Here is a 12,422-nt window from a genome sequence, read left to right on the forward strand (position 1 = left end):
TTTCCAAGCAGAAAAAAAAAAAATTCCAAACACGGGGAAAAAAAAAAAAAACAAGGAAAAAAAAAATCTCAGGCAAATTCCCAAATTCCCTAAAAATTTTTTTTTTTAAGGGATAAAATTACAAAAAAAAAAAAATTACAAATATTTGGGAATGATCCCAACAAAGTAACCTCTGGATTCTCCACAGCAATCCGGGAAATTAATTAAGGAATAATTAAAAGCAGTCCAGAACAAGCCAAGGAAGGCAGGAATTAGCGGAAGGCTCCGAGCTAGTAAGTACTAGACAGGAATTCCGAGAAATTCCCAAAAAATTCCCGAGAAATTCCAGGTTTTTGGGGTTTTTTTTTTCCCCCCCATCTCCAGTTTCTCCCTGCAGGAAATGAGGCCAAATTTGGAATTTTTTTTTCCCAGATTTTGGGAATTTCGTGGCTTCGCTTGGGAGTTTTTATCCGGCGGGAAAAGTTTTCCCGGGTGGCGAAAGGAAAAAGTTCAGGAAAAACGGGAAAAAATTATAAAAAATAATAAAAAAATATAAAAAAAAATAATAAAAAATAAGAAGAAATAATAAGAAATAATAAAAAAATGAATAAAAATAATTAAAAAATTTTTTAATTTTTTTTTTTTAAAATTCCATGGATTTGCTGTTGGAAAATTCCATCATTCCCATTTTTTTTCCCCCTCATTCCCAGATAGGAAAGCAGCTCTGGAAGCCGTGATGAAAACTTTGGGACCGGGATTTTTGGCCGAGTTCAAGAAACACAAATCCCTGCAAGCGGCGGTTCAGGAATCGCTGGCATCGGGAAAATCCCACGGAATTCCCAGCAGGATAAGCGGGAATGGGAAGAAACAACCTCGGAGCGCCCCCAAAACTTCCAGGAAAGACGGATCTGCCGGGCCGGGAACGAGCTCCGGCCTGGAATCCGAAGGGTCCATCCCGAAAAAAGAGAGGGAAGAGGAGGAGGATTCGTCCGGAGGGAAAAATCATCCGGCTTCCTACAACAGGGTGAGAGAGGAATTCTGGGATTCCAGAGGGATTCATTCCGGAATTCCCGGAATTCCTGGGTTGTTCTGGTCTCAGTCCAAGCTTGGGCGCTTCCAGGGATGGAAAAATCCTGGAATTCCAGAATTCCTTAAAGATTTATTCCACAATCCCAAATTGTTCCAATCCGACCTTTCCTCGGGTACTTCCAGGGATGAAAAAATTCCGGAATTCCATAAAGATTTATCCCAAAATTCCCATAATCCCCATCCGACCTTTCCTTGGGTACTTCCAGTGATGAAAAAAATCCGGGAATTGTGGAATTCTTTAAAGATGAATTCCACAATTCCCACATTCCCAGGTTCTTACGATCCCAGTCCAACCTTGGGCATTTCCAAGGATGAAAAAAAATCTGGGAATTCCAGAATTCCTTAAAGATTTATTCCACAATCCCAAATTGCTCCAATCCAACTTTTCCATGGGCTCTTCCAGGGATGAAAAAAATCCTGGAATTCCAGAATTCCATAAAAATTTATTCCACAATTCCCACACTCCCAATCCCATTTTGGGCACCTCCAGAGATGAAAAAATTCCGGAATTCCATAAAGGTTCATTCCCCAATTCCCATTTTGTTCCAATCCAAACTTTCCTTGGGTATTTCCAAGGATGAAAAAAATCCAGGAATTCTGGAATTCCATGAGGATTTATTCCAAAATTCCCATTTAGTTCCAATCCCAATTCAACCTTGGGCACTTCCAAGGATGAAAAATCTGGGAATTCCGGAATTCCGTAAAGATTTATTCCACAATTCCCATTTTGTTCCAATCCCAACCCAACCTCGACTGATTCCAACAACAAAAAACCACCCAAAAACCCCAAAATTCCCCCCAAAAAAAAAATCCCTTTTGCTCTCCCATTCCTCCTTTCCCGGGGATTTCTGGGAATTCTTTCCGTGTTTTCCAGCTGCTGCGGGAGGAGCTGCTGAGCTGCGGCACCGTGCTGCAGATCTCGGATCTTCCCGACGATGGATTTTCCGACCAGGACATCAAGAAACTCGTTCAGCCCTTCGGGAAAGTCAGCGACCTCATCGTGCTGCGCTCCCGCAACGAGGTGATTCCCGGGAAAAACAACGGGAAAACGGGAATATTTCCCTTCCTTCCCCTTTGCTCTCATTGCTTTCCAAGGCTTTTCCTGGTTTTTCCCTTTTTTCCCCCGGTTTTTCCCATTTTTCTCCCATTTTTTTCTCTGTTTTTCCTATTTTTTCCCTATATTTCCCAATTTTTTCCCCCATTTTTTCCCTATTTTTCCTTTTTTTCCCCATATTTTCCCTATTTTCCCCAATTTTTCCCATTTTTCTCCATTTTTTCCCCATTTTTCCCCATTTTTTTCCCCATTTTCCCCCATTTTTTCCCCATTTTTCCCCATTTTTTCCCCATTTTTTCCCCATTTTTCCCCATTTTTTCCCCATTTTTTCCCCATTTTTTCCCCATTTTCCCCCCATTTTTTCCCATTTTTTCCCCATTTTCCCCCCATTTTTTTCACCATTTTTTCCCCATTTTTACCCCATTTTTTCCCATTTTTTTCCCCAATATTTCCCAATTTTTTTCCCCAATATTTCCCCATTTTTTTCCCCATTTTTTCCCCATTTTTCCCCCATTTTTTCCCTAATATTTATTTTTTCCCACATTTTTTCCCCATTTTTCCCCATTTTTCCCCATTTTCACCCATTTCCACCCATTTTTTCCCATTTTTTCCCCCATTTTTTCCCCCCATTTTTTCCCCATTTTTTCCCCATTTTTTTCCCTATTTTTTTTCCCTAATATTTCCCAATTTTTTCCCCAATTTTCTCATTTTTTCCTCAATTTTTTCCCTATTTTTTCCCCATTTTTTCCCCAATTTTCTACCATTTTTCCATTTCCCCATTTTTTTCCCCATTTTTTCTCATTTTTTCCCCCATTTTTTCACCATTTTTTCTCTCAATTTCCCCCCTTTTTCCCCCAATTTTTTCCCATTTTTCTCCCAATTTTTTCCCCATTTTTTCCCCATTTTTTCCCCTTTTTCTCCCCATTTTTTTCCATTTTTTCCCCATTTTTTTTCTCCATTTCCTGCTCTCTAACCCCATTTTCCCCCCATTTTTCCCCATTTTTTCCCCAATATTTCCCAATTTTTTTCCCCAATATTTCCCCATTTTTTTTCCAATTTTCCCAGGTTTTTTCCCCTTTTTTTCCATTTATTCCCCATTTTTCCCACTTTTATCCCCAAATTTTTTCCCCCTTTTTCCCTCCCCTCCCCCTTCCCCTCCCCCTCCCCCTCCTCCCCCTCCCCCATCCCCCATCCCGCTCAATCCTGGAATTCCTTTGGGAATTCCTCGGGAATTCCGGTTTTTCCAGGCCTACCTGGAGATGAATTTCAAGGAAGCCGTCATGGCCGCCGTCAAGTTCGGGGAGACGGCGCCGCTGCTGCTGCACGGGAAACGCGTCCGGCTGAGCGTGGCCGAGAGAGCGCGCGGGGGACAGGTAACAACACCCGCAACAACACCGGGAACAACAAACAACACCCGGAATAACACCGGGAATAACACCCGGAATAACAAACAACACCGGGAAACGCGTCCGGCTGAGCGTGGCCGAGAGAGCGCGCGGGGCACAGGTAACAACACCGGGAATAACACCCGGAATAACAAACAACACCCTCAATAACACCCGGAATAACACCGGGAATAACAAATAACACCCGGAATAACACCTGGAATAACAAACAACACCCGGAATAACACCGGGAAACGCGTCCGGCTGAGCGTGGCCGAGAGAGCGCGCGGGGGACAGGTAACAACACCGGGAATAACACCCGGAATAACACCGGGAATAACAAACAACACCGGGAAACGCGTCCGGCTGAGCGTGGCCGAGAGAGCGCGCGGGGGACAGGTAACAACACCCGCAACAACACCCGGAATAACACCGGGAAACGCGTCCGGCTGAGCGTGGCCGAGAGAGCGCGCGGGGGACAGGTAACAACACCGGGAATAACACCCGGAATAACACCGGGAATAACAAACAACACCCGGAATAACACCGGGAAACGCGTCCGGCTGAGCGTGGCCGAGAGAGCGCGCGGGGGACAGGTAACAACACCCGCAACAACACCCGGAATAACACCGGGAATAACAAACAACACCCGGAATAACACCGGGAAACGCGTCCGGCTGAGCGTGGCCGAGAGAGCGCGCGGGGGACAGGTAACAACACCGGGAATAACACCCGGAATAACAAACAACACCCTCAATAACACCCGGAATAACACCGGGAATAACAAACAACACCCGGAATAACAAACAACACCCTCAATAACACCCGGAATAACACCGGGAATAACAAATAACACCGGGAAACGCGTCCGGCTGAGCGTGGCCGAGAGAGCGCGCGGGGGACAGGTAACAACACCGGGAATAACACCCGGAATAACAAACAACACCCTCAATAACACCCGGAATAACACCGGGAATAACAAACAACACCCGGAATAACAAACAACACCGGGAAACGCGTCCGGCTGAGCGTGGCCGAGAGAGCGCGCGGGGGACAGGTAACAACACCCGCAATAACACCCGGAATAACAAACAACACCCTCAATAACACCCGGAATAACACCGGGAATAACAAACAACACCCGGAATAACACCGGGAACAACAAACAACACCCGGAATAACACCGGGAAACGCATCCGGCTGAGCGTGGCCGAGAGAGCGCGTGGGGGACAGGTAACAACACCCGCAATAACACCCGGAATAACACCGGGAATAACAAACAACACCCGGAATAACACCCGGAATAACAAACAACACCCAGAATAACACTGGGAATAAGAAACAACACCGGGAAACGCGTCTGGCTGAGCGTGGCCGAGAGAGCGCGCGGGGGACAGGTAACAACACCCGCAACAACACCCGGAATAACAAACAACACCCGGAATAAATAACAACACTGGGAATAACAACACCAGGAATAACACTGGGAATTCTGGGAATAACACTGGGAATAACAACAGCGTGAATTCTGGGAATGACAACACCGGGAATAACAACACCGGGAATAACAACACCGAGAATAACAACACCGGGAATAACACCAGGAATTCCAGGAATTACTCTGGGAACTGTTCTGGGTCAGCGTGGCTGAGAGAGCGCGGGGACGGGTACAGGAATTCCGGGAATTCCAGCCGGGAATTGTGGCTGGGATTGGGAATTTTTACTGGGAATTCCAACTGGGATTGGGAATTCCAACTGGGATTGGGAATTCCAACTGGGATTGGGAATTTTTACTGGGAATTCCAACTGGGATTGGGAATTTTTGCTGGGAATTCCAACTGGGATTGGGAATTCCAACTGGGATTGGGAATTTTTACTGGGAATTCCAACTGGAATTGGGAATTTTTACTGGGAATTCCAACTGGGATTGGGAATTTTTACTGGGAATTCCAACTGGGATTGGGAATTCCAACTGGGATTGGGAATTCCAACTGGGATTGGGAATTTTTACTGGGAATTCCAACTGGGATTGGGAATTCCAACTGGGATTGGGAATTTTTACTGGGAATTCCAACTGGGATTGGGAATTTTTACTGGGATTGGGAATTCCAACTGGGATTGGGAATTCCAACTGGGATTGGGAATTCCAACTGGGATTGGGAATTCCAACTGGGATTGGGAATTCCAACTGGGATTGGGAATTTTTACTGGGAATTCCAACTGGGATTGGGAATTTTTACTGGGAATTCCAACTGGGATTGGGAATTCCAACTGGGATTGGGAATTTTTACTGGGAATTCCAATTGGGATTGGGAATTCCAACTGGGATTGGGAATTTTTGCTGGGAATTCCAATTGGGATTGGGAATTCCAACTGGGATTGGGAATTCCAACTGGGATTGGGAATTCCAACTGGGATTGGGAATTTTTACTGGGAATTCCAACTGGGATTGGGAATTCCAACTGGGATTGGGAATTTTTGCTGGGAATTCCAACTGGGATTGGGAATTCCAACTGGGATTGGGAATTTTTGCTGGGAATTCCAACTGGGATTGGGAATTCCAACTGGGATTGGGAATTTTTGCTGGGAATTCCAACTGGGATTGGGAATTCCAACTGGGATTGGGAATTTTTACTGGGAATTCCAACTGGGATTGGGAATTCCAACTGGGATTGGGAATTTTTACTGGGAATTCCAACTGGGAATTCCAACTGGGATTGGGAATTCCAACTGGGATTGGGAATTTTTACTGGGAATTCCAACTGGGATTGGGAATTCCAACTGGGATTGGGAATTTTTACTGGGAATTCCAACTGGGATTGGGAATTCCAACTGGGATTGGGAATTCCGGCCGGGAATTCCGATGGATTTTCCCGTTTTTCCCGCTGCAGGTGAAGAAGGCGGTGAAGAAGCGAGTCCTGAATCCCAAAAAAGCGGCGGCGAGCACCAAGTGAGAGCCGGGAATTGATCCCGGGAATTCTGGGAATTCCCAGCCGGGAATGCGGGCCCAAATTAGAAATTTACATAAATTAATTAGAATTTATTAGCAATTATAATTAATTAGATATCATGCAGGTGGTATTTTTTATTCCATATTTCTTAATTTATTATTATTGTTATTATTATTATTATTATTATTATTATTAATAATGTTATTATTATTAATGTTAATATTAATAATATTAATAATTACTATTTTTACTACTATCAATATTAATATTAATTTTTTATTACTCTATTATATTTATTATTGTTATCATTATTAATGTTATTATTATTAATGTTAATATTAATAATAATAATTACTATTTTTACTACTATTAATATTAATATTAATTTTTTATTATTCTATTATTTTATTTCATGTCATCTTATAATTTTGTTTCATTTCATTTTATTATTATTACTATTATTATATTTTATTTTATTATTACTATTATTAGAATTTTCATTTCATTTTATTATTATTACTGTTATTTTATTTTATTTTTATTATTGCTATTATTATTTTTATTTTATTATTACTACTACTTTTAAAATTTTATTTCATTTCATTTTATTAGTATTACTACTGTTATATTTTATATTATTTTATTTTATTATTATTATTACAACTATTATATTTTATTTCATTTCATTTCACTTTATTACTGTTATTATTACATTTTGTTTTATTATTATTACTATTATTTTATTTTATTTTATTATTACTACTATAAAATTTTATTTCATTTAATTTTATTAGTATTAGTACTGTTATATTGTGTATTATTTTTTTATTATTATATTTTATTTTAATTTCATTTTATTATTACTGTTATTGTATTTTATTTTATTATTATTATTACTATTTTATTTTATTTCATTTCATTTTTTTATTATTATTGTTATTTTTATTCTTATTATTGTTACTATATTATTTCAATTTCCTAAGCAAATTAAATAATTGGAAGTCGTTTACAAGCACTTCAAATTAATTGGGAAATGCATTAATTTATTTGTATTAATATGTTTATTAATAGGTTTCCAGTAATATCTGTGAATATATTAAAATAACAATTAAAAGCAATTAATTATATTAAAATAATACATTGATATCTTTTTATGTGTTAATGTAGATTTCAGAAATCAGTATATAATATTAATATTTATTCTATTATTTGTTATATATTTTATGCATTTATGCATAATTAATTTATGCCCTTATTAGTATAGAAATATAATACATTGATATATTGTATTAATTATTAATACATTAATGCATTGATGCATTAATACATTAATATTTAATAATTGCTTTACATATTTATTCGAATGAGATTTATTTATCCGTATTTTATTTATCCATGGTATAGAAATTAATTTATTTGTATTGATATAATAATTATTTATTCACTATAATTACACTTAAGTGCATTTAATATTTTTAATTATACTCTAATAACTGATGACATCAGTTACAAAACTATAAATATTTTTATCTATATATTAATTGTTCAATTAGCATTGTAATTATTAATTATTTTTATTGTTTATTAATTATATTTTTAAAATATATCAGTATTAATTACATTATTTATGTATTAATGGGCAATTTATTATGTATATAGTAACTAGGAATTATTTTCATTATTGCTTATATTGTTTATATATTAATTAGGAATTATTTATATTATTTTTTATGTTATTTATATATTAATTAGGAATTATTTTTATTATTTTTTATATGATTTCTCTATTAATTAGGAATAATTGGAATTTAATGGAATTTTTTTGTTGTTTTTAATCCCCACAGGAAAATTCCGAGCAGCACCAAGAGCCCCAAGGCCCTGCCAGGTCATTGCTCGTTAATAGCTCATTAATTGCTCATTAATTGCTCATTAATGGGTTGTTAATTCCTCCTTAATTTCGTGTAAATTCCTCCTTAAATCCTCATTAATTGTTCATTAATTTTTTGTTAATTCCTGATTAAATGTTAAGTCATTCTTCATTAATTCCTCATAAATTTGTTATTAATTCCTCATTAATTCCTCATTAATTCCTTGTTAATTCCTGCTTAATTCCTCAGTAATTGCTCAGTAATTGGTCATTAATTCATTGTTAATTTCTCCTTAATTGGTCATTAATTGGTCATTAATTCATCAATAATTCCTCCTTACTTTTTTGTTAATTTCTCATTAATTGTTCAGTCATTCTTCATTAATTCCTCATTAATTCCTTATTAATTCCTGCTTAATTCCTCCTTAATTGGTCTTTAATTGGTCATTAATTGGTCATTGATTCCTCCTTTATTTCTTGTTAATTCCTCCTTAAATTCTCGTTAATTGTTCATTAATTTCTTGTTAATTCCTCATTAAATGTTAAGTCATTCTTCATTAATTCCTCATTAATTCCTTTTTAATTCCTTGTTCATTAATCCTTAATTGGTCCTTAATTGCTCATTAATTCCTCCTTAATTCCTTCTCAGTTGGTCATTAATTGATCAATAATTCCTCCATAATTTCTTGTTAATTCCTCCTTAAATCCTCGTTAATAGTTCATTAGTTCCTTGTTAATTCCACGTTAATTGTTCATTCTTCACTAATTCCTCGTTAATTCCTTATTAATTCCTGCTTAATTCCTCCTTAATTGGTCTTTAATTGGTCATTAATTCATTGTTAATTCCTCCTTAATCGGCCATTAATTTCTCATTAATTCCTTGTTAATTCCTTCTTAAATCCTCATTAATTGTTCATTAATTTCTTGTTAATTCTTCATTAATCCCTCTTTAATTCCTTATTAATGCTTCATTAATTTCTCCTTAATGGGTCATTAGTCTTTCATTAATTCATCCTTAATTCTTTCTTAATTGGTCATTAATTCCTCATTAATCCCTTGTTAATTCCTCCTTAATTGGTCTTTAACTGGTCATTAATTCCTCATTATTTCCTTGTTAATTCCTCCATAATTCCTTGCTAATTGTTCATTGCGTTCCTTAATTTTCCATTAATTTCTCGTTATTTCCTCATTAATTGTTCATTAATTCTCCATTAATTCCTCGTTCATTCCTTATTAATTCTTCTTTAAGTCTTTGTTAATTCTTCATTAGTTCTTGATTAATTCTTTGTTAGCTCTTCATTAATTCCTCATTAATTGTTCATTAATTCTCCATTAATTTCTCGTTCATTTCTTATTAATTCTTCTTTAAATCTCTGTTAATTATTGATTTGTTCTCGATTAATTCTTTGTTAGCTCTTCATTAATTCCTCATTAATTGTTCATTAATTCTCCATTAATTCCTCGTTCATTCCTTATTAATTCTTCTTTAAATCTCTGTTAATTATTGATTTGTTCTGGATTAATTCTTTGTTAGCTCTTCATTAATTCCTCATTAATTGTTCATTAATTCTCCATTAATTCCTCGTTCATTCCTTATTAATTCTTCTTTAAGTCTCTGTTAATTATTGATTTGTTCTCGATTAATTCTTTGTTAGCTCTTCATTAATTCCTCATTAATTGTTCATTAATTCTCCATTAATTCCTCGTTCATTCCTTATTAATTCTTCTTTAAGTCTTTGTTAATTCTTCATTAGTTCTTGATTAATTCTTTGTTAGCTCTTCATTAATTCCTCATTAATTGTTCATTAATTCTCCATTAATTCCTCGTTCATTCCTTATTAATTCTTCTTTAAATCTCTGTTAATTATTGATTTGTTCTCGATTAATTCTTTGTTAGCTCTTCATTAATTCCTCATTAATTGTTCATTAATTCTCCATTAATTCCTCGTTCATTCCTTATTAATTCTTCTTTAAATCTCTGTTAATTATTGATTTGTTCTCGATTAATTCTTTGTTAGCTCTTCATTAATTCCTCATTAATTGTTCATTAATTCTCCATTAATTCCTCGTTCATTCCTTATTAATTCTTCTTTAAATCTCTGTTAATTATTGATTTGTTCTCGATTAATTCTTTGTTAGCTCTTCATTAATTCCTCATTAATTGTTCATTAATTCTCCATTAATTTCTCGTTCATTTCTTATTAATTCTTCTTTAAATCTCTGTTAATTATTGATTTGTTCTCGATTAATTCTTTGTTAGCTCTTCATTAATTCCTCATTAATTGTTCATTAATTCTCCATTAATTCCTCGTTCATTCCTTATTAATTCTTCTTTAAATCTCTGTTAATTATTGATTTGTTCTCGATTAATTCTTTGTTAGCTCTTCATTAATTCCTCATTAATTGTTCATTAATTCTCCATTAATTCCTCGTTCATTCCTTATTAATTCTTCTTTAAATCTCTGTTAATTATTGATTTGTTCTCGATTAATTCTTTGTTAGCTCTTCATTAATTCCTCATTAATTGTTCATTAATTCTCCATTAATTCCTCGTTCATTCCTTATTAATTCTTCTTTAAATCTCTGTTAATTATTGATTTGTTCTCGATTAATTCTTTGTTAGCTCTTCATTAATTCCTCATTAATTGTTCATTAATTCTCCATTAATTCCTCGTTCATTCCTTATTAATTCTTCTTTAAATCTGTGTTAATTCTTCATTAGTTCTTGATTAATTCTTTGTTAGCTCTTCATTAATTCCTCATTAATTGTTCATTAATTCTCCATTAATTCCTCGTTCATTCCTTATTAATTCTTCTTTAAATCTCTGTTAATTATTGATTTGTTCTCGATTAATTCTTTGTTAGCTCTTCATTAATTCCTCATTAATTGTTCATTAATTCTCCATTAATTCCTCGTTCATTCCTTATTAATTCTTCTTTAAATCTCTGTTAATTATTGATTTGTTCTCGATTAATTCTTTGTTAGCTCTTCATTAATTCCTCATTAATTGTTCATTAATTCTCCATTAATTCCTCGTTCATTCCTTATTAATTCTTCTTTAAATCTCTGTTAATTATTGATTTGTTCTCGATTAATTCTTTGTTAGCTCTTCATTAATTCCTCATTAATTGTTCATTAATTCTCCATTAATTCCTCGTTCATTCCTTATTAATTCTTCTTTAAATCTCTGTTAATTATTGATTTGTTCTCGATTAATTCTTTGTTAGCTCTTCATTAATTCCTCATTAATTCCTCATTCCTCATTAGCTATTAATTTGTAATTTCGATCCAAATTTCATCCCAAAAAAATCCCTGGAAAATTCCGATTTTCCCTCCAATTCCTCTCCCGTTCCTGGAATTCCGTGGGAATTCGCAATTCCGGAGTTTTTTCGGGAATTTTTTCGTAGGGAAAAAGGAGAAAGGGAAGAAAACTCCGGGAGAGAAGAAAGGGAGGAAAGGAGCGAGCGGTGAGGAAAGATGGGAATGGGAAACGGGAATGTGGGAATGGGAATGGGAAACGGGAATGTGGGAATGGGAAACGGGAAATGGGAATGGGAAACGGGAATGTGGGAATGGGAAATGGGAATGTGGGAATGGGAAACGGGAATGTGGGAATGGGAAATGGGAATGTGGGAATGGGAAACGGGAATGTGGGAATGGGAAATGGGAATGTGGGAATGGGAAATGGGAATGGGAAATGGGAATGTGGGAATGGGAAATGGGAAATGGGAATGGGAAATGGGAATGGGAAATGGGAATGTGGGAATGGGAAATGGGAATAAAATCTTGGGAAAATGGGGAAAAAATTGGGAAAAAAAATTGGGAAAATGGGAAAAAAATTGGGAAAAAAAATGGGAAATGGGAATGTGGGAATGGGAAAAAATGGGAAAAATGGGGAAATGGGGAAAATGGGAAACGGGAATGTGGGAAAAATGGGAAATGGGAATGGGAAATGGGAAATGTGGGAATGGGAAATTGGGAAAATGGGGAATGGGAAACGGAATGTGGGAATGGGAAGATTGGGAAAATGGGGAAAAATGGGGAAAATGGGAAAAAAATTGGGAAAGAAATTGAGAAAATGGGGAAAAAAATGGGA

The 12,422-nt window shown here is 35.8% G+C and overlaps 1 protein-coding gene across 6 annotated transcripts in view; it reads left to right on the top strand.

Annotated features, from left to right (window-relative positions):
* Positions 1-12,422, top strand: part of ZNF638 (zinc finger protein 638) — a 76,350-nt gene that overhangs the window by 25,054 nt on the left and 38,874 nt on the right. For 5 of the 6 annotated variants that reach the window (XM_088056160.1, XM_088056156.1, XM_088056158.1 and 2 more), the window contains exons 6-11: positions 690-1,003; positions 1,943-2,089; positions 3,370-3,495; positions 6,399-6,457; positions 8,303-8,343; positions 11,734-11,793. In XM_088056160.1, the coding sequence (XP_087912286.1) occupies positions 690-1,003; positions 1,943-2,089; positions 3,370-3,495; positions 6,399-6,457; positions 8,303-8,343; positions 11,734-11,793 (747 nt within the window). The remainder of the gene's footprint in view (positions 1-689; positions 1,004-1,942; positions 2,090-3,369; positions 3,496-6,398; positions 6,458-8,302; positions 8,344-11,733; positions 11,794-12,422) is intronic. The other variant, XM_088056157.1, reaches the window with a different exon arrangement.

Source organism: Pseudopodoces humilis, chromosome 6 (genome assembly GCF_049639895.1).
Source record: "Pseudopodoces humilis isolate 2021_Gansu_Grassland_sample_001 chromosome 6, ASM4963989v1, whole genome shotgun sequence".
Classification (NCBI taxonomy): domain Eukaryota; kingdom Metazoa; phylum Chordata; class Aves; order Passeriformes; family Paridae; genus Pseudopodoces; species Pseudopodoces humilis.